The sequence below is a fragment of the Nicotiana tabacum genome, chromosome 4 (assembly GCF_000715075.1).
Source record: "Nicotiana tabacum cultivar K326 chromosome 4, ASM71507v2, whole genome shotgun sequence".
NCBI lineage: Eukaryota > Viridiplantae > Streptophyta > Magnoliopsida > Solanales > Solanaceae > Nicotiana > Nicotiana tabacum.
In genome coordinates this window covers 84,911,606-84,933,692 of record NC_134083.1, presented here as the reverse complement: position 1 = coordinate 84,933,692, position 22,087 = coordinate 84,911,606, and the positions used below count along the sequence as shown (strand labels likewise).

The following is a 22,087-nucleotide window of genomic DNA, read 5'->3' as shown; positions in this document are numbered from 1 at the left end:
GCCCGTAGGCATAACGGTCGAAGTTGCCCGTAGGCTTAGTAGTCGAGTGAGTGCATGCTCGAACTCAGAAATAAAAGGTAGCCCGTAGGCTTATCAGTCGAGTGAATGATTCGAACTCGATGCAATGTAGCCCGTAGGCATAATGGTCGAAGTTTCCCATAGGCTTATCAGTCGAGTGAAGGATTCGAACTCGATGCAATGTAGCCTGTAGGCATAATGGTTGAAGTTAACTTGACTGTTTGCATAATAAATCTCCAAATAGAGGAATTTTCCTTGGACATACAATGTCGATAAAGAAGAGAACTTTCTTCGCACATCATTACACGTGTTCATGTTTCGCGCCTGGGTTCGGGCCAATCTACATAAGCATGGTTCGTTTTGACCATTTGGCTCTTATAATTTTTCCTATTGGGACCCTGTTGTTGTGAAATAACTCTCTTGCATCTGAACTCGATGTATTTGTCGGCCTAATGCCCTCACAGTATTCGAGGTCGATTGTAAAGAGACTTCGGATATTGTTGAAAGTGCAGCATGATCAATGGTTGCCTCATTAAAAACCTTGCCGAAAAACCCATTTGGGATAAAATCGGTCTAAGGGAAAAAGAGTGCAACGCGTGCTTTCAATCGAAAGATCCATCTTAGCCCTATTCGGACTTCTACATGGGTCAGTTTTGAAATGTAAATGAATATGGAAAGGTCGTACCTTAGCAGTAGTACCGTTTCAGATGTGATACATTCCAGCTGCTTGATAGATGTTTGCCATTTATAATGCCGAGCATGTACGATCCCTTTCCGATGTTCTCGAGCACCTGATATGGTCCTTCCTAATTCGGTCCTAGTTTTCCTTAGTTCGGATTTCGGGTATTGATGGTGATTTTTCTTAACACTAAGTCCCCGGGCTTGAAATGGCAGAGATTGGCCCTTCGATTATAATATCCTTTGATTCGCTGCTTTTGGGCGGCCAATTGAGAGCAGCTTCTCGTCTTTCGTCCGATAATTTGAGGCTGGTATTCATAGCCTCGTTATTTGACTCTTCCATCACGAATCGAAATCTGGTACTGGGTTCACCAACTTCGACTGGTATTAATGCTTCAAACCTATATACTAAGGAGAATGGGGTCGCCCCCGTACTGGATTTTGACGTCGTCTGATATGCCCAAAGGACTACGGGCAGGATTTATCTCCATTTTCCTTTAGCGTCGTTCAACCTCTTCTTTAGGTTTTGAATGACAGTTTTGTTCGTTGATTCAGCCTGTCCATTCCCACTAGGGTGGTATGACGTCGATAGTGTCCTTCTTATTTTGTGATCTTCGAGGAATCTTGTTACTTTGCTGCCAACGAATTGTTTTCCATTGTCACATACTATTTCGGCGGGTATCCCGAATCGGCATATGATATGATCCCAAATAAAGTCTATAACTTCTTTCTCTCTTATTTTCTCTAACGCATGTGCTTCAACCCTTTTAAAAAAATAGTCAGTCATAAATAAAATGAATTTGGCTTTACCTGGGGTCGATGGCAGAGGGCTGATGATATCCATTCCCCGTTTCATGAACGGCCATGGGGATAGGACTGAGTGGAGTTTCTCTCCGGGTTGATGGATCATTGGTGCAAGCCTTCTACATTTGTCACATTTACGAACACATTCCTTCGCATATTTGCCCATGTCGATCCAATAATACCCTACTCTGATAATTTTTGAACTAATGTGTCGTCACCGGAGTGATTCCCGCAAGTGCCCTCGTGCACTTCTCGTAGGATGTACTCGGTATCTCCCGGACCCAAGCATACTGCCAATGGTCCATTGAATATCCTTCGGTACAATATTCCGTCCGAAGCCAACATGAATCGAGCAGCTTTAGTCTGTAGGGTCCTAGAATCTTTAGGGTCCGATGGGAGCTTTTCGCTCTTTAAGTATTTAATATACTTGTTTCTCCAATCCCAGGTTAAGCTTGTAAAATTTATCTCGGCATGACCTTCTTCGATTACCGATCCCGAAAGTTGAACAACATTGCCTGAGCCCAAGTTATCCACCTCGACCGACGATCCCAAATTCGCAAGTGCATCGGCCTTATTATTCTGTTCTCTTAGAATATGTCGTAAAGTCCATTGTTTGAAATGGTGCAAAGTGACAAGCAATTTGTCTAAATACTTTTGCATTCTACCTTCTTGAACTTCGAAGGTTTGGTTTACTTGACCCACCACCAGCAAAGAGTCACAGTTGGCTTCAATGACTTCTACTCCCAAGTTTCTGGCTAGCTCGAGACCTGCAATCATGGCTTTATACTCGGCCTCGTTATTAGTCAACCTGATAGTTTTAATAGATCGCCTAAATAGTGTTACCCGTGGGTGGTTTCAAAACTATGCCTAGCCCGGACCCTTTCACGTTCGAAGCCCCGTCCGTAAAAAGGATCCATACTCCCGATGATGTATCTGATTTCAACAGGAGTTCTTTTTCGACTTCTGGTACTAGAGTTGGCGTGAAATCGGCCACAAAGTCTGCTAAAATTTGAGACTTGATGGCCGTACGGGGTTGATATTCGATATCGTACCCACTGAGTTCGATGGCCCATTTGGCCAGTCGGCCTGATAGTTCGGGTTTGTGCAAAATATTACGAAGCGGGTAAGTGGTCAATGCGCATATGGGATGACACTGAAAATACGGCCTTAACTTTCTAGAGGCGCTTATTAGTGCGAGCGCCAATTTTTCTAGGAGCGAATATCTTGTCTCTGCTTCTCCTAAGGTTCGATTCATATAATAAACGGGGAATTCCGTACCTTGCTCTTCTCGAACTAGGACACCGCTTACGGCGATTTATGATACAGCCAAGTACAAGCAAAGTTTTTCATCTATTTTTGGAGTGTGAAGTAATGGTTGGCTTGACAGATATCATTTTAGTTCCTCTAATGCTTGTTGGCACTTCGGGGTCCAAGCAAAATTGTTCTTCTTTTTTAGTAGAGAGAAAAAATTATGACTTCGATCAGATGATCTCGAAATGAATCGGCCTAAGGCTGCAATCCGACCCGTTAGCCTTTGTACGGCTTTCACGCTGTCCATAACGACGATGTCTTCGATGGCCTTGATTTTATCGGGGTTAATCTCAATTCCCCGATTTGACACTATGAAGCCGAGGAACTTGCCCGAACCGACCCCGAAAGCACATTTTTTGGGATTGAGCTTCATGTTGTATTTCCTTAAAATTTCGAACGTTTCCTGCAAATGGGTCAAATGGTCCTCTGCGCGCAGGGATTTTACTAGCATGTCATCAATATAATCTTTCATTGATTTTCCTATTTGTTCTTCGAACATTTTATTTACTAGGCGTTGGTAAGTAGCCCCTGTATTTTTTAGCCCGAAGGGCATCACATTATAACAATACGTTTCATATTTGGTGACAAATGAAGTCTTTTCCTGGTCCTCCGGGTTCATCTGGATTTGATTATACCTGGAATAGGCATCGAAAAAAGTGAGGATCTCGTGGCCGGCCGTTGCATCGATCATGCGATCGATGTTGGATAGCGGAAAGGAATCTTTGGGGCATGCTTTGTTCAAATCCATATAGTCCACATACATTCTAAGTTTGTTCCTTTTTTTAGGCACTACAACTACGTTGGCTAACCATTCGGGATATTTCACCTCCCGAATGGACCCTACTTTGAGAAGCTTGGTTACCTCATCCTTTATGAATGCGTGCTTTCCCTCGGACTGGGGTCTTCTATTTTGCTTCACCGGTCTGAACCTGGGGTCCAAGCTTAGCCGATGCGTTTTTATGTCCGGCGAGATCCCTGTTATATCTAAATGGGACCAGGCAAAACAATCGATGTTATCGATAAGAAATTGAACGAGTTTCTTCCTGAATTCGGGGCTCAACCCTGTTCCCAAGTATACCTTTCGCTCGGGCTAGTGCTCGATTAATATGACTTGCTCTAGTTCCTCGATTGTTGATTTGGTGGTGTCATAGTCATCGGGAATCATGAAAGATCGAGGGACCCTGTGATCATCATCCTCTTCGATCTTCTGGTTATCTGGTTGGGTCGAAGCCGATATCTATGATTGCTATTTGGTGTCCCATTCTCTTTCTGAGCCCGATCCCTTTATCGGCAAAGGTGAGGATATTGGTTTAGCTTCCTCAACAGCGAACATTTCCTTTGTGGATGGTTGTTCTCCGTACACCATTTTGACACCTCTCGATGTCGGGAATTTGAGGGCCTGGTATAGGGTCGAAGGTACAGCTCTCATGTTATGGATCCATGACCTTCCGAAAAAGGCGTTGTATCTCATATCACTTTCGATCACGTGAAACTTTGTTTCCTGGATGGTTCCGGCCATGTTTATTAGTAGGATTATCTTGCCTTTGGTGGTTTCACATGCCATATTGAACTCGTTTAGAACCAGAGTTGCTGGTACGATCTGTCCTGCAGGCCGAGCTGTTCTACAACCTTCAATCGGATGATGTTGGCCAAGCTACCTGGATCGATTAACACACGCTTAATTTTAATTTTATTCATGAGTATGGATATTACCAATGCGTCGTTATGAGGTTGGATGACCCCTTCTGCATCTTCATCATCGAAGGAAAAAGTCCCCATGGGTGCGTAATCTTGAGTCTGAGGTCGCTTTTCCCTCACAATCGATGTTTTAGTGCGTTTAAGCACGGGTCCCTGAGGGGTATCGATATCGCTGATGATTATGTGAATGATGTATTGCGGTTCTTCTTGCTCGTTTTGCTTGCTGAAATCCCTGTTTTTAAAATGGTTCTTCGCCCTATCACTCAAAAATTCCCGAAGGTGCCCTTTGTTAAATAAGCGGGCTATTTCCTCTCTTAGTTGCCTGCAATCTTCCATTCGGTGGCCATGGGTACCATGATATTCGCACGTTTGATCGGGATTTCTTTGGGCAGGATCGGTCTGCATGGGTCGAGGCCATTTAGTGTCTTTGATGCGTCCGAGAGCCGACATGATAGCGGATGCCCCAATGCTGAAGTTATATTCTGATAATCGAGGTGCTTCTATAGGATCGGCATATTTATCAAAGCCGCTCTTACTCATAAGTCCCCGAGAATGTTTCCCTCGATCAATCATTCGATTGTTCCGAACTGTATTGCGTGTTGAACCGTTGTTCACCCGATCTGCGACGTATGGTCGATATCGGTCTCTGTTCGACCTTTGTTCTCTGTCGATCTCCTTTTGGTTTTTAGTAGTTGTCCTGTTTCGATGCTCGGGTCCATATGGAGCTCCCACCTGATCATCCTCGACCCTAATTTTCGATTGGTATCGATTGTGTACATCAGCCCAAGTTACCGCTAGATACTCGATCAAATTTTGTTTCAGCCGATGTGATGCTATCAAACTTAGCTCGTTCAACCCTTGGGTGAAAGCTTGTATGGCCCAATCGTCTGTGACCGGTGGTAATTCCATGCGTTCCATTTGAAATCGGGATACGAATTCCCTCAGCATTTTGTTCCCCTTTTGCTTTACTTTGAAGAGGTCTGATTTCCTTATTGCAACCTTTATGGCACCAGCATGTGCCTTTACGAACGAATATGCTAACATGGCAAAAGAATCGATGGAATTTGGTGGTAAATTATGATACCGGATCATCGCTCCCTTCGAGAGGGTCTCCCCGAACTTTTTCAACAACACGGATTCGATCTCATCGTCCTCCAAATCGTTACCTTTGATGGCACATGTGTAAGAGGTGACATACTCGTTAGGATCAGTCGTACCGTTATATTTGGGAATTTCGGGCATACGGAATTTTTTGGGGATTGGTTTCAGTGCCGCACTCGAGGGAAAAGGCTTTTGTACGAATTTTTTCGAATCAAGCCCCTTTATTATCGGTGGAGCCCCCGGGATTTGATCGACCCTGGCATTGTATGTTTCCACTCTCTTGTCGTTGGCTTCGACTCGTTTCGTGAGTTCCTCGAGCAATTTAGTAATTCCGGGAGTAGTTTCCGATTCTTGCTCGTTTGATTTCACTATGGCGGGCTCCGTTCTGGGGGTGATTTCTCGAAGTGGATTGGAATCCGGCCTGCTTTGTGCGCGAGTTTGGCTCTGTAACTGAGCTATCGCTACTTGTTGGGCTTGTAGTATCTCGAAGATCATACGTAAGTTGGCCCTGATTTTCTTCGCATTTTGGGTGTCTCGGGCTACGGATCGAGTACCGCCCTGAATGCTTCTTTCCGGTTCGGAACGCTGATTCGCCTCCAAAGCTATTTGTGAATTGACATCCAATGGTATTTCGGCTCGAATTTCGGGTACTTCGATTCGAACCTCGGTGCCATCGTTAAGTGGCCTTCCGGCCCCGGGTGCCAAGTTGTTGGTTTCATCTTGAAGGTCGGCTTCGTGGTCGATAGGTAAAGCCATTGCTGATTTGAAGTTGCAAGATGGCGTGTACTTTAGATTTATATCAAACGATCATTGTTACCCTTAGCCCCACAGTGGGCAACAAGAATGAATAGAAATAGAGATATGTGTATTCTTGACTATGAGAATACAAATAGTGGGCAACAAGAATGAATAAGATAAAGTAAAACAAGCATAAAGGGATATCTTTCAATATGAGAAGTGGTTGTTTTTGTTACAGTGTGTTTTTTCTTCTCTGCCTCATAGCTTACAAGGATTCCCCCTTTTATAGAAGAGGGTCATTACAAAAAATAATAAAATAAAGCATACAGTGGAAGGCCCATGATGACTTGTCTCTTCCTTGATTCCCGTCAAGATTCTCTCTCTTGGTGCGGTTGCAACGACATTTGTCTGTGAGCTCGATACTGGCTCGAACTCGTTACTGGATCGGGCCCTTTGGCTCGAGTTCGACCTTCAACTCATTTTTTGGGGTTGTTTGGCTTCAACTTAAATACGATGCTTAATATGGTCGGCAAGGAAGTATTTTAAATTTCGTAAGGTAAAAGGTGTAGCTTAATAATATTTTTTTTAAATTATTTTCTTTGGAAACAAAAGCGAAAAGAGAAAAATTTAACATACATACCATGATGATAGAAGAATTCTTTTACCTATCTATATAGTTTTAATAGTCTAGTATCAGATTCAATATTTATTTTTTCTAGTCGGTATACATAAATTATAGATATATATTATTTTTAGTTTAAGAAATTAAGTAGAGATTATTTGGGTTATTATATTATTTATTATTTAATCATAAGATCTTGCGGAAAGCCGCCGGGACTTGATGTATAAATATTTTCAGCACTAACAATATTTATTGAATTAAACTTAAAAAGATACAATCAATATACGCGTAGGATACGGAGTGTTGCGAACCTTAAAGTACCGTTGAGGCATTGACCCACAAGTATTAACAGTACATATTACGTATCCTTAAACCAATCACAACTCACTACGTTACCAAGTTTTGCCTGATTGGTCCCTAAACTTGATCTTCAATTTTCCTCAACTCCAATCAACGAACCTAAAAGCTAAACCCAATCCAACCCTCTTGCTTCCCCGTTAAGTTAATTCCATCTTGATATTGGCATCTTTTTCTGCTTCCCCAGAATCTAAAAAAAGGAATAATTTAGATCCCAAGAATGGGAAACGCACTAAGATTCTTGTATGGTCAATGCTGCAAACCTTCTGCAGATTCTGACTCCCTCGGCCATCACGGTGTGACACATACCACCGTCGGCGTTTCAGCTCTAGCCCACGATCTCTACAACTTTGAAATCACCTCACAGGTAATTTTAATTTATTTTTGCTTGTACTGTTCCTTTAATCTGAATTTTCTGTTTTTTTTATGAAAAATGTCAATTGTCCTTGTACCAATTGCTGAATTGAGGTCCTAAATACTTTTTTCAAGCAATTTTAAGATCCGGGTTGTTCAGTTTCAGTTGGATCTTGTGTAAAATTATAAACCTTGTTGTGTTTTCTCAAGGTTCCTCAAGGACTGAGTAAGCATGTTGTCTCATCCAAGAAGGCTCAAGCTAAGTGGTAAAACTTCATTAAGCAATTTCGTAGTATATACTAGCTCCAATTATCAATATTAGTTTAAATTTATGTGTATCTACTTTGCATTTGTGTGATTGTTTTCCTTGGCTTTGAGTACACGTACATTCTTGGTGAAAAATGAAGGTATAAGAAACTTTCAGACGCATGGAGAGAAACAAAGCCTCCTCCTAGAACACCTGAAGAAGCTTCAAGGCTTGTCATTCAGACCTTAAAAAGACATCAGAAAGCAGATGTTGAGGTAGTTATAACTTGGCACTACGTACTAATTAATAATCTCATAAAATTTCCAACTTGTTAATAATGTCTAGCTAGACTGTCATAGATTTGATATTGATTTCAGGGGTTATTGGCTTTCTATGGTCTTCCTCTTCCTCACTCCCTAGTTGAACTGAGCAGTGATGGTGTTCCTCCATCACATCCACAAGGAGTCAAGTTCGAATTGCATACTCTCCCTGTAAGAATTTTACAATCTCAAAACTTGTTAAACCTCTGAATCTTCAAATAAGTGTAATGCTCCTAGTATTTATATGCTAGGTGGATGCAAGGGCTGTGGCAGATGGAGATACAGTAACTGTATATGTTAGTACAACAGATCCTAGAGAGTCATCGTGTCTCCCAAGAGATGTGCAAGTTGCGGCAGTTCAAAGATCAAACGCAAGGGCTCAGAAGAATTATCCCAAAGCAGATGAACTGCACAAACAAATCATAGATTCAGGATATCGGTCAGTTGCATAAGCATAGCTTCATTTGTTTTTCCATTCATACATTCATTACTTTCAGTTCTCTGAGTTGAGTTTTTTGTCAACAGAGTGATACCAGTGAACAATGAGGAAGTTCTTGCTCGAAAATATAGGATCAGATTAAGGTATCAAGACGCTTTCTTGGAAAAGTCTTTTCATTAGTTTAGGTATATTTCAAACTGGTAAATAACGAATGAATAAGAAATCAGGGGAATAGATGCACCAGAAAGCGCAATGCCATATGGTAAAGAGGCCACGGAAGAACTAACTAAAGTTGTTCAGGGCAAGAGTTTAAGGGTCTTAGTTTATGAGGAGGATCGCTACGGCCGCAGCGTAGGAGATATATACTGCAATGGCATATTTGTACAGGTACTGAAATCCGATACAGCAATTTCTTCTCCCAGTTACTCAATTAAGAGTCTAGTAGTCCTGACTTGACCTCTCTTATAGGAAGTGATGCTGAAGAAGGGCTTGGCTTGGCACTATACTGCGTATGACAAGCGTCCAGAGTTAGAAAAGGTAACTGAAATTTCATGTCGCTATAGACTGACCAAGGCAATCTTTCTAAAGGATTTTTCTCCATGGTTTTAGTGGGAGAAAGAAGCTCGAGCAAAACGAATCGGCTTGTGGGCGGCCAGAAATCCTGAAATGCCATGGGAATGGAGGAAGCAGAAACGTGAAAACCAACGTTCTTAAATCCAACAAAGCTTTGCTTTTCTTGAAAAACAAGAGCTTCAACAAAGCCGAGGCACAAGCATAAGGAAGCCAGAGTAACATTATATTCAAAGCTCGATCCAGATTAAATTGTGTTGATATAGATGAGGTGCAATGGAGAAGCTACATGCCCCCCTAGTAATTGAAGTATTTAACCCCAAGGAAGCAATATTGGTGTGATCGTACGTTCCTTGTTGTATATGTATTATTTCCTTCCGAGGTGACTCTATGCATTACCATCAGAACATTTTTTCTATAAATCTACCAGGCGCTCCGGTTTTCATAGCACGGGCTAGCCAGTTTTCGGACGGGTAATCAAAAAATAGTTAGCGTATGTTACTGCAACAGGAAAAGTTATAGCATAATATACTGGAGATTGATGCACCTACGTATAGGGCTGTTCATTTGAATCGGATATCCGAAATTCGAACCGATCCGCTCAATTTCGGATTTCGGATTGTGTTTATTAAAATTTCGGATATTCAGATTGGTATAATTGTAATCCGATCCGATCCCCGAAACTATTAGAGCATGTATAAATATTAAACTTTAATTTCGAATAGTCAGTACTTCCTTTACATCTTCCTCCAAGTTATTACCTTTACAATTGTTGGATTTAGCTATATTGGTACCATAGTACTCTCATAATTGCATAAACATGAACTTTTCTTCATGTATTACCTATTTTACAAAGAAAATATACACATGAGTTTGCAACTTTGAGGCATAATAATCCGATTCGAAATTCGAAAATCCAATCTGATCCAAACTTTAAAATCTGATCCGATCCGATATTAATTCGGATTCGGATTGCATTTTGTAAAATCCGAAATGTGCTAAATCCGATCCGATCTGATCCATGCACAGCCCTACCTGCATATGAACTTCCAACATATTATGCTGGAAACACACGGAAAGTTCCATCATAATATACTGGAGATTGGAGCACATGTGTATGAATTTCCAGCATATTATACTGGAATCAGATTCATCAAAAAGATATAGCCATCTCTCTAGCTTTCGTAACGGCTATAAAGAATGAAACTTTCCCTTCGTGAAAGGCAGTCGTGCGGCCCCAGGTAACGCCTAGTTTAGTGTAGTACCTTGGTTCCACCTTCTCCAATTTCTTCTGGTTCGCTACTATCTTTTCCTACAGCTCACGACTGACCTTGAATTGGCCAAAAAGCACTGACCTAGAATTGGCCAAAAAGCTTTCTCCCGTTTCGTCATAAGGCGTGGAATTAAACCAAGGGGAATCTCTATAGGAACTAGTCCCTTATATTTCGCACATAGGAGATCGAGACACAACCCCAGAGCGAGGTCAGCCATCGATAAAGGAATATCTATGCTGGAATATTTATCGGATTTTGAACGGTGTTTTCTTTCAGATTTATCTTTACATGAAAAGTGGCTAAATTTCGATTGCTTTTGAAATTGTTGTTATTTTTCAATTACCACTAATAAATCTGGCTATTACCAAGTATCTATCCATCAAGCCGTAGATAAACAAGAAGAAAACAATTAAGCATTAATCTCCCATAATATTTACCAACTTTATTGAACGCAAGACCACCCTTGAGTGGTACCACTAGAACGATCTCCATTTTTTAAACTTTTTTTCCCCCACTTCTCGTTTCCCATTTAGGATCTCGTTCAACATAAGCTACAAAATGTTATCGATGTTTACCACAAATGGAACAACTCTCCGGCATGCAACTACACCAAAGCAACTTGAGGTTTCAAATGTTCATTCAACAAACACGAAGACTTGAAAAGCAAAATCCACTAAAGCAGACTTGACGAACTAAACAAAGAATGATTGCCTTTCCAGTTTTCTTCCCAGTTAAGCCAGAATTACAAGACCAAACCACCATGACACAGAGAAAATAAACTAATGTAAAGAAAGTGATTTGCTATAAGTCCACTTAGGCAAAATAACATTATGGACATGGAGTAATTCAATGAAAAACGACCATGAAGATCAGAACAGTAAGTCCAGTTCAACGTCTGTTACAAAACTGCAAAGGATTGGCAGCTGGCATAGGCATAGCACAAAAATACACTGCATAAAACAAATTATAATTAGTGTATTATAGGATATAAAGTTTCAAGCATGGAAACTATGATGTGCCCCATTGTGGGCAAAAGAAAATCAAGGACGCCAAAATAAACTTGTGAGCACAATATAACAGTCTACTTTATTTCTACTGAGATGATTGGATAACTCGCCAGACTCCATGTTTCATGTAACCCCCCCCCCCCCCAAAAAAAAAAAAAAAGGACAACCACTAAAGAAAAGAGGTTATATAGCTGACAAAAAGTTAGTTTTCCTAGCACTCTAAAGAATTGCAGGCAATAGTTGTATTTCTGTCGTCATATCCTGCACACTTTGCTTCCTAAAAATAAGCACATTGGCTCACGTTTTACTTGGTAAGAAACAATCTCGTAAATGCCCAAAAATCAAAACCTACTCCATGTATTGAACCAATGAGTGAACCAAAATGGAAATGCATAAAATGCGTCAAAAGACAAGGAGAAACTAGTGAAGACTTGACTAAAATTGCGAATGAGCAAATTATTATCTCTTACTTTGGCAGAACCAAAAAAAAAGCCCAAGTGGTGGAGCAAAAAGTAGCCACACTAAAAAATAGATTGCCATTAGGAGGACAAAATAGTCAAGTTTGTTCCCTCTTCTGTGGAAAAAGTGCCATCTTAAATGCCTTTCAAGCAACTTTATATCTAGCCTTGAACATAGACAGTCATCTTATTCTGCTTCCTGTTACCTTGACATCAATCAAGGTTAGAAGGGCCTAGTCTATATCAAATACAATTATAAGTAATGCTTAGTTTCCTTTTCCCTTCTAGAAACCGATATGAGATCTATTTTACTGTTCTTTTTAGGGAAAAGGAGAGCAGAAACTTCCTCCACTTTAGCAGTCCACAAGAAGCAAACATATTACAACTCTAATTTCCACTTACAGATAATGGAAGTTTTTGCTGATACATGCAAATCTATGATTTTCTTTTGGGTCTATTTTGGAGCAGAAGGAATAGTTATTTAGTTGCGGTGCTATAAGTTTCACCTCTCCAGGCCCTTGATAAATATTTTAACCTTCAATCATTCACTTCCATGAGACGCCATTAGGAAACAGTTACTATATTAGGCAGGTCCCTCATAAGCTAGAGATTCAAATGCCAAAAGCTTCTGACAGATCTCCAAATCTGAGTGCTCAATGGTTAACCCTTTAGCTTAAAGGCTCAAGAAGAATATTTTTTTTGATTTTGCACCGGGTGTCCGAGTCTCTTTGAGCCCCGACTAATCCCGGGGGTGCACAGGCCCTCGGCAAGGAGTTTCCCGCAAGTGCACCACAGTTAATTCAGGTTTTACCCAGTCCGATGGCCCTCAGAAATTGTTTGCACCCAGTGGGTTTAGGCTCAAGTCAATTGCCACCAGGCCAACCCCTGAGGTTGGCTCAAGAAGAATATTACCTTGTTTATGCTGATAATACTAGTTCATAGAAGGGGTGGGGGAATTTTTTTTTTTAAAAAAGATATCAGCAGAAACAAAGGAAATATAAAAATTCACATGTCTTTTCCTATGGCGATCTACATGACTACATGCCTTTCAATTTAGTTACAGTCCATTTGTTTCCGTTAGATAGAAATTTTTAAACCATACAAGAATATATAACTATTAATTCTAATATAGACCCAGAAAATAATAGATTTGCATGCATGCAGAACTAGTACCCAAACTTTCTTGTTTCAAATATTTGTCATTGTGGATCTGAAGAAACCCCTTTTTCGAAAATTGGGACAAGATCAGTATCAGAAACTGCATCTATGCCTAACTCTAAACCTAAGTTTTCGACATGCAGTGCACACAGCAAACTGTTACCACTTGTCTCGCTAATACCTACTAGTCCCTCTCACCTAAACCCAATTGCTTATGTAATAGGCATTTAGCACTATGTTGCGCAACAAAGTCAGCTAAATCCTTCATTGCTACAACTGGATATACCATTTTTTTTTAATCAAGTACAACTGGATATACATAAGAACCTATAGTTTAGAACCAAATAGGCCATGGAGTCAGCAACTCAATGCAATACAAGGCAAATAGCACGGAATTTTAATGCAATTGCATCGACGAGCAATTGCACTCTGATAGAATGTTCAAGGAGGGCACCGAAGGGTGTGACCAGTATTTTAAAAGGCATGGGCCTAAGGCGAGGCGTTTTACATATGCCTCAGCGAAGCGTAAGCTCCGAGGCACGGGGCGTAAGTCCATAGGTATTTAATTTTTAATATTTTATAAAATAATATAAATACAGTAAATATTCTTAAATAGGTAAAATTGCATAAAAATTAAAGAAAATTATACATAAGTAAAAAATATATATAAATAAAGAAAACTATAAATAAGTGAAAAATATATATAGATATGCTCCATCCCACAAAAAACTAGTCAAAACAATCCATTATATGCCACTTACAAGCACAAGTAACTTGAGTTGAAAGAATAAAGTTCTCTATGTGGACGAACATAAAGGATGACGAACCTGCAATTTGAACTTGTTGCTATGGAAGAGAATGGATTTTCTTTGTATTTGCATAAAAAAAATTGATTGTTCGTTGTTTTTGGGAGATAGTAGCAGACTAGCGGACAAGATAAAGAATAGGGAAAGACAATAAATTAGGGGTTCTAGCAATAAAAAAAGGTCTTGACTTTTAACTTTAATGTTTCAGTTCCTTTTTAAAACTTTTGAGTAATTACAAGCGGACTTTAGAGAATTTGGGCATTATATTTTTAAGGACTTATTCAACAAATTTTGTTTTAATTTGAAAAGTCTCTTGGGCGCGCCTCACTACAAAAACGCGCCTCAATGCCCGAGCGTACGCCCCGAATTGCTGGGCGTACGCCTCCTGAGACTTTTGCCCTCCATCATCGCCTCGCAATATTTTTTGTGCACCTCGCCCTAAGGTTCGCCCCAGGACTAGCCCCGAAAATGCCTTTTAAAACACTGGGTGTGACCAAGCAAAAAATAAAGTAGAAAGAAAATTAAGGGAGAAAACGCTAGTTGAATTCTTCCGATCTAATTAAGCTTTAGTGGTAAAGTTACTTGTTACATGTGCTGATAGAAGATAACAGGTACATGGTGATAGTTGGGGTGCGAACAAAATGGCTAGGACACCACCACCGTTAAAAAAAGATAAAATAAAATTACCAGGGAGGTCACGGAGGATTTCTAAGATTACCTTTTTACTAGTGGAGCCGTGATTATACCTTTATCACGAAAAAAGTTCATGTGCATGAATAGGACAAGAGTTTCCATAATAGAAAGACCAGAAAGACATTTGATACAAAACTACTAAGTGGGAAGAGAGATTCGTAAATTCACACGGATGAATAGGGCAGCTTCTTGAGTTGCCTAAACCAATATCTGAGATTGGCCATATTTATTAGAGAACAGGATACACAGAGGGCTTCCATATTTCAGATCCTAAAATACAACATTAGAGCAACAAAACTTCAAAATGATGGTTAAAGAGTAAAGGGAGGGATAGCTATTCTGTTGAAGGAGAACCAAGCTTCAAGAAGCTAAGGCCTAAGAGCATTAAGGAATTAAATATGTACAAAAAGTTGTTCGCAAGTTAGAGACAAACATTGAAAAATTGTTCAAAGGAATTGAACAATCTGAAACGGAAAGAAGAGAATAATGGGAAGACTTAGGATGACAAGATCAGGCAAAAAAAATAATTCCTTTCTCCAATACAGAATTAATAAAAGAAATACTTATGGGAAAAAACAATTTATTTTTCTGGTTACAGATTTATTGAAACTCACTAGTTTGAAGACGAATAATAGATTTCATGCAAATTGCACCGAGCTTTTGGAATAGGTACTTACAGAAAAGAGTATAAGAATGGGACCTATTATGGGACATAAAATGCATTACAGACGTAAGATCATTACGCTTCAACCTAGTGTTGTGAAAAGCGCTCGCTTCAGCGCCCGCTTTTGCCAAAAAAGCGAGAAGCGCCAGGTATGTTTTCTTCTTCTTCACAAATAAGCGAGAAGCGTCCGCTTCTTCTTCTTCTTCTACTTCTTAGTGCTTAAAATAGCAGCGAAATGCTGCCAATTTTTTTTTCCCCTTCAGTTCTTTTTCTCGTTCTCTTCTTCTTCTTCTTCTTATTTTCGTTTCAGTCCTTAAAATTGCAGCGAAATGTTTCCATTTGTTTTTTCCTTTAATTTTTCATCTTTTGTTCTTAGTCTCACTGCCAATTTTTTTAGTATTGGCAGTTACATGTGTAACATGTGTTGTCTATGCAGTATTTATTTTAATATTTTTCTTAATTCCGCTTCACTTCAAAAAAGCGAGTGCTTCGCTTCACGCTTGCGAAAAGCGGCTTGTCGCTTTCCTCGCTTCACGCTCTTCACAACACTGCTTCAGCCGGGTTATTCTATTCCACTGCTTAGAAAGAAAAGAACTTTAAAAAAATACTTATAGGAAGTTGTTACTCACATGAGATATGGTGGAAACTATTCCCGCAAAAATTGGTTGAAAAGGGGAGATTGCACTGAACTTTTAAAGGAAAAATCAAGTTTTTATGTCGTACGCCTAGAGCTCATAAAAGTAAAAGATATAGCTTCCTTGAAAATATATAAATTTAAATCAATGAACAGGAGCTCCCGGGGATAATGAAGTTAGGGGGAAATTTCTACAATATTTACAAACACTAAATCAGGAAAAGTAAATCTTGAGGCCCGTCATGGAGGTGTTGAATTGCAGAGTATTAGCCGAAGTTGCTCGGACTCCGATGCGTGTTATGGGTGCGTATCTTGAGGTCGGAACCTTCATGATCTAAATTTTCAGACCAGGGGTACGGATCTAGGTTCAAATACATGTGCGGGTATTTGGCTAAAAATAATTTAAATATCTAGAAATAGCATTATAAAAATATGCCTAAATCATGAGACTTATAAATATTATAAGAAATAACTTTTGTACAGTTATCTTTCATTCACAATTGAAAATTAATTTTTATACTTTTGGACTGGAACTCTAATTCTTATAGGAATGAAGCTCTTGAAGACTTAGCAAATGTGTCAAGCTTTCACTACATTGATTTTTTTATAGGGGAGATCAAAGGATACAATATTTTTTAACAGGTAAACTCCAATATTAAGCCTCATTTAAGAACTCTATTACTCCTGAACTTTCCCCAATTCCCGTCATAGAGCTCTCTACTCCTCTCCCTTAAAAAAGAAAAAGAAACAAAAGAAGCAAGAACTGGTTCTTGCAGGATCCATTCAAGGCCTTCCACAACGGCGGCAATACTCACATCAAAGCTACCCTAAATTTGGTTTTGATTTCAAGAATCAAACTGTATCTTGTCTCGAATTTCTCCCTAGCTTTTGGTCAAAGTACCCAAAATAGATTGACTAAATCCGATACAGATCCCACACCCACACCCACACCAGCATTGGTGTCATGCTGACACAGGTGCGGCACCGAAAGTGAAGAGTGGGAGCAACTTAGGTATTAGCCATGAACAAAAGGTAGAGCTTAAGAAAACTTCTGAGCTTTGATAATGTCTAACAAGCTGTAGAAAGTTGCTCGAGCCCCGAATGATAAAGCACTTGGACTGAATGGTCTCACTAAAACATTTTCTCAACATGATTGGGACGTGGCAAGAAATGATGCAATGAAGTGCATGGATCACTTCTACCAATGTGTGTTCTTTGAACGAAGCTTTAGTTACTCATACATAATCATGATTAGAGAGGGGGGGAGGGCAATGGTTATTAAAGATTTTTTACTTTGACTTTGTAGGGATGTAAAAGATTGTAGCAAAGGTGTTGTCAGTAAAGGTCTCATATTATAAGCTCACATCTAAAAATCAGAATGCTTTTGTTTGAGGGAGAGATTTTGGATGCAAGTATGCTTGCTAATGAGACAATAGGCTAGACATTGAGATGTGATAAACCAGGGTTATCAAAATGTTCTATGACCATGTGAACTATATATGTCCTTCTCTGAATGGCCTTTGGGGAAAATAGAAGAGGTGGAAATATTTTGAATATCCACTATGAAGATTTCTAGCTTGCATTAGATCAGATATACAACAACAACAACAACAAACCCAGTATAATCCCACAGGTGGGGTATGGGGAGGGTAGTGTGTACGCAGATCTTACCCCTACCTGGAGAGGTAGAGAGGTTGTTTCTGATAGAAGCTCAAGAAAAGGTGGAAAGGAAGAAAAAGGAAGTAGAAGAAGAAGAAGAAGAAAGAGGGGGAAGAAAGAAAAACAAGGGAGACAAAAGACAATAAGGAAAAAGGGGAGAAAAAATAGCATCAAATAGTAACAATCAGAGATTTTATTCTGGTTTAGACTTGTTTGTGTAGGGATGAGTGTGAGTTTAGAGAATTTCTAAATTTAGAAAACCCAAATAGCTTTAGAAAACAAATTATACAGTTTGAAATTAAATATTGTAAGTAAAGCGGAATGAATATAGAGGATTCATATAGCTACTTGGCAATCGAGATATATGCATTTATTGACTGATTGAGTACAGGTAGTAGACCTATTGACATCATTGGTGATTTGGTGGAACAACCATAGCTAGAGGTTTCTTGAGCGGCCGTGAGGTAAGCAATGGAGGAAGATGACGACATCTCTATTTCAGTCTTTTATAGCGGCATCGTCCATCTTCCGAAGCACAGACAAGACAAGTACGATTCTTGTGCAGCACATGATTTGGTTTGAAGTTGTATCTGGACTACACGTAAACCTGGGAAACTCGGAATTATTACTGATTGGAGAAGTACAAAGCATTCTAGAATTAGCATCAGCTTGTGGTATGAGTTGGCTAACATTTCAGCTACATACATGGGCCTATTTCTAGAAGGAAATTTTAAGGACACTGAACTGAGACTACCATGATACAGAGGATTGAAAGAGATTTGAAGGATAGAATAGACAATTCTTGTTTGAGGGCAGCAAGAAAATTCTTGTAAAGGCGGCACTTATAAGTGTCCCCACATGCTTCATATCATTGTTCAAGCATTGATTAGCATGAGGATTGAAAAACTACAAAAGGACTTTTTCTGCAGTGGAGCTTATGGAGAAAGGAGATGGCATTTGTAGGGTGAAATAAGATCATAGCCCCAATTAAAGCAGGACTATGGGGATCTGCAAAGAACATATTAGACCAAACTCTGATGAGAAAATAGCTACGGAGATTCGCATGCTTGGAAGATGCCATGTGGAGGAAGGTTTTGTTCTCATGCAACATACAGGACATGCTTGTGGGAAGGAATCATAAAGGGAAGAAAGAGTTTCTCTAAGTTCATTTGGCTTCATGGTGGGTAATAGCAACTGTATGCAATTTTGGTCTGACATCTAGCGTGGAGATTGGCCCTAAAGAAAAGTTTTCAACTTTATTCTCAATCACGACTAACAAAAGAAGTTAAGTCCACCGACTAATAAGGAGAGATGGAGATCAAACACCTAAAGAAATTATCAAATATCAAGTAATCTAGTTCATATTCAGTTTGTGTTGCTCGTATAAAAGTAAGTGGAGGTCATCAGCAGATATATTGCAATTTTACAATGGAATTTATTCAATATTTAATGTATCATTGGTATAACCTACGCCAGTGGCAGAAGCTGCTGTAAGTTGGACAAGAAAGCTGAACACCAGAAAGAAATAAGCTCGGAATATAGCTTCTTCTGCATTTTTTTGGCTGATTTTGGCGAGAAAAAAAATGGCAGAATATATATATATATATAAAGGTATGAAAAGTACGTAAGGAGGGTTAAATATTCTTTTTTCTTCCATTTATACTTATGGTGCAAAAAGAAATCCCGTACTAGAGTTCTGATGTATTTACAACTGATCGTAATTTTGACACCATCTTAGTTCAATATTAACAAAATATCTTAATATATACCCCAAAAAATAACATGTACATCAACCCCATGTACGCTATAAAGACCCTCAAATCATTGCCATATGTTATACAAATGATAAAAGTTCAAGTGTATGGTCTTTAGACGATCCATAATGTGACAGAAATGCTTAATGCTAAAGAAATTATCAAATATCAAGTAATCTAGTTAGAGTGACATTGTAATACACCACATGAGATTCGACATCCTACCAAGTGCAGTAATTTTCAATCAACTAAGAAATAAAGTAGAACAAGACCGTAACCTCAAAAGTTTGCACAACAAGGGTGAAAGAAATTAACGCAATTGTAACTTACGATGCTATAGCTTGTTTTACCCGTGAAAAGTGCTTCAATTTTACTTTGCGTCCTCCACAGTATCATCAGAATCAGAATCACTAGCATTATAGCCTAAAAAGGAAAAAAAAAAGATAAGAAAAAGATGAACACCTAATTGGACTAATATACAACAATGCCAAACCAATATAAGCAGTAAACCCAACGTCTACATACCTGGGCGTTTATCACTCACTTTCCACGCTGATGACCGACTCTTTGAAGCTCGGTTAATCCAGGCTCTTCCCTGTACCCAAATGGATCAATCGGTAGAAGCATTTCCCACATCCTCAGACACAACAAATAGAGAGAGAAAACCGAAGAACTGTCAATCTTTCAAACATACCTAGAACTCTAATTCTGGGCAGATGAAAGATTGGTACTATTTTCTTTTTTACTTTGAAAATTTTGAGCAACTTTTAGTGAGAATAGATGAAATTGAGCGGGCACACTCTGGTTTTTCACTTCTTGAATAAGAGATAAGATAATTAAGCACATACATGATGGTAAATCCTCATAATTATTGTGTACCTTGATTAAGAAGAAAATAAGCACTTGAACTGAGCAGGCACACTGTAGTTTCTTTTCTTTTTTTTCCTTGAATTATTAAAGAGTTCGAGTTCAATTCCATTGTTGTCTTCACATGGTGGACACATTCTCTTAATTATGTGTATCTTCTCGTATTACAAGGCAAACACATGCTTGAATTTCAAATTTGAAGATATTTCATGTGCTTGACAATGATAAACATTTGTTCTCAGCTGTTTTTCCCAAAGTTCAACAGTTCAACTTCACTCTATGTAAGCACAAAGAGTGTCAAATGTTCAATTGTAAACTCCACGCAGACAAAAAATACTAGGTAATTTCTTCCTATCTATGTAAGTCTTGGTAGACAGAGTTACCTGGTACCTGTACTACAAAGGAATTCTTTTAGTGAACCTGGGACAAGCTTACTCTATTTTTTTGGTACTTGTACTAGTGATAGATAGCAGGTACTGGAATAGTCAAGTTGCATGCAAGTGGCCCGGACACCATCCTCATCAAAACAAAAAAAAGTTAAATGCAATTCTAAGTTCAGAATGCTCTCCAACAATATGTTTTATGGGGTTTTCTCTTGTCAATAGAAAGCATGAATCTCTAAATTAGGTTATTTATACATCACTAAGTTTCTAGATTCTAAGAAAAATACGAGCACTATATAGAGAACTAAGACAAGCCAAAAAACAAAATCAACGGAAGCAAAAAATCAATCACCTTCTGTGCATCTCTGGAAATACCATAGCCACTATAATACATCTGACCAACAAGGACCTGCATGCTAATATCACCGGCTTTAGCCTCCTTGAGAGTGTCCTGGAACCACCGCTTCACACAGTCAGCCACCACGTCAGCAAGGGGTACCCGTTGCCGCTGTTGGTTTGACGAAGAAGTATTCGAATTGGAGTTAGAGCTTGCTTCTTCCATGTTCTTCGTCTTCAACTTTAGCCGCCGCTCCGATGAATCGCCGCCGACCACCGCCCTGGACTTTGCGGATGGAAGTGACCTAATTCTGGATGCGGGTGGTTTGACCTGGGTCGGGCCGTGGATTCTGTTATTGGAGCTGCTGATAATTCTGGCAAAATCTTGGATTCTATTTGGCGAAGGAACCGATTTCCCCATAAAACGTCACAGGAAAAAACCCACTAGGCCTCTACTTTTTGAATTTTGAGTAATTGTAGAGTGCCTAAAAGGAATATTTATTATTTAATATCACTATTTGTGAACACCCACAAAATTGATTTTTAAAATAGAAATTGGATCTTAATGTTCTTCTCTTCCTTTGTAAAAAATCTTTTTATCTTTTCTTTTCGTAATGAGATTTTTAATGCTTAGACGTTGGGACTTGGGACCGCACATTGATTTTTTTTAATCAAGTGGCCATAGAAGATGTTTTAATATTCATAAAAATTACTCAGAAGAAGAAAAGGTTCCCATAGCTGAATTTTGAAACAACAACAACAACCCAACATAATCCTACATAATTGAACTTTGAAAAATTAGTTTATTTGACATTTGAGAAGGTCATTTTGTGCATTTTTTGGCGATGTGTCAAAATTAAGAATCGTTCCGTTTGGTCATAGATTTTGATTTTATTTTTAAAAAAAAACATTATTTGTTTATTGTTACTCTCAAACGCACACGCAAGCGTACGTGGTCGACAAATAATAAAGTGATAAGTAGAGTATTGTTTCCACGAGGACTTACGATTAACTATCATTTAAATTAAACTAAAATAATTAATCTATTCCAACGATTTTATAAAGTGTACTTATTAAATATAACTAATCTAGAGTCGTAAACTAGGAGATCAAAGAAAACAACTCGGCAAGCTTAGA

The 22,087-nt window shown here is 39.1% G+C and overlaps 2 protein-coding genes across 3 annotated transcripts; one reads left to right on the top strand and one right to left on the bottom strand.

Annotated features, from left to right (window-relative positions):
- Positions 1-7,359: 7,359 nt before the first annotated feature.
- LOC107764364 (staphylococcal-like nuclease CAN2) lies at positions 7,360-9,704 on the top strand. Its single transcript, XM_016582921.2, has 9 exons — positions 7,360-7,694; positions 7,892-7,947; positions 8,089-8,203; positions 8,306-8,419; positions 8,500-8,687; positions 8,774-8,830; positions 8,915-9,074; positions 9,156-9,224; positions 9,297-9,704. Exons 1-9 carry the CDS (start codon positions 7,548-7,550, stop codon positions 9,399-9,401), a joined length of 1,011 nt encoding a protein of 336 aa, XP_016438407.1. The 5' UTR covers positions 7,360-7,547; the 3' UTR covers positions 9,402-9,704.
- Positions 9,705-11,215: 1,511 nt separating this feature from the next.
- Positions 11,216-21,473, bottom strand: LOC107764375 (uncharacterized). Of its 2 annotated transcripts, none has more exons than XM_016582939.2 (4): positions 20,967-21,473; positions 19,890-19,959; positions 19,715-19,787; positions 11,216-11,481 (listed from the first exon to the last, which is right to left on the bottom strand). In XM_016582939.2, the coding sequence occupies exons 1-3, from the start codon at positions 21,369-21,371 to the stop codon at positions 19,735-19,737; spliced, it is 528 nt and encodes a 175-aa protein (XP_016438425.1). In that variant the 5' UTR covers positions 21,372-21,473; the 3' UTR covers positions 11,216-11,481; positions 19,715-19,734. The 2 variants fall into 2 exon arrangements, with proteins under 2 accessions (XP_016438425.1, XP_016438417.1); XM_016582931.2 differs by having other exon boundaries at positions 19,695-19,787; positions 20,967-21,470.
- Between the last annotated feature and the right edge of the window lie 614 nt (positions 21,474-22,087).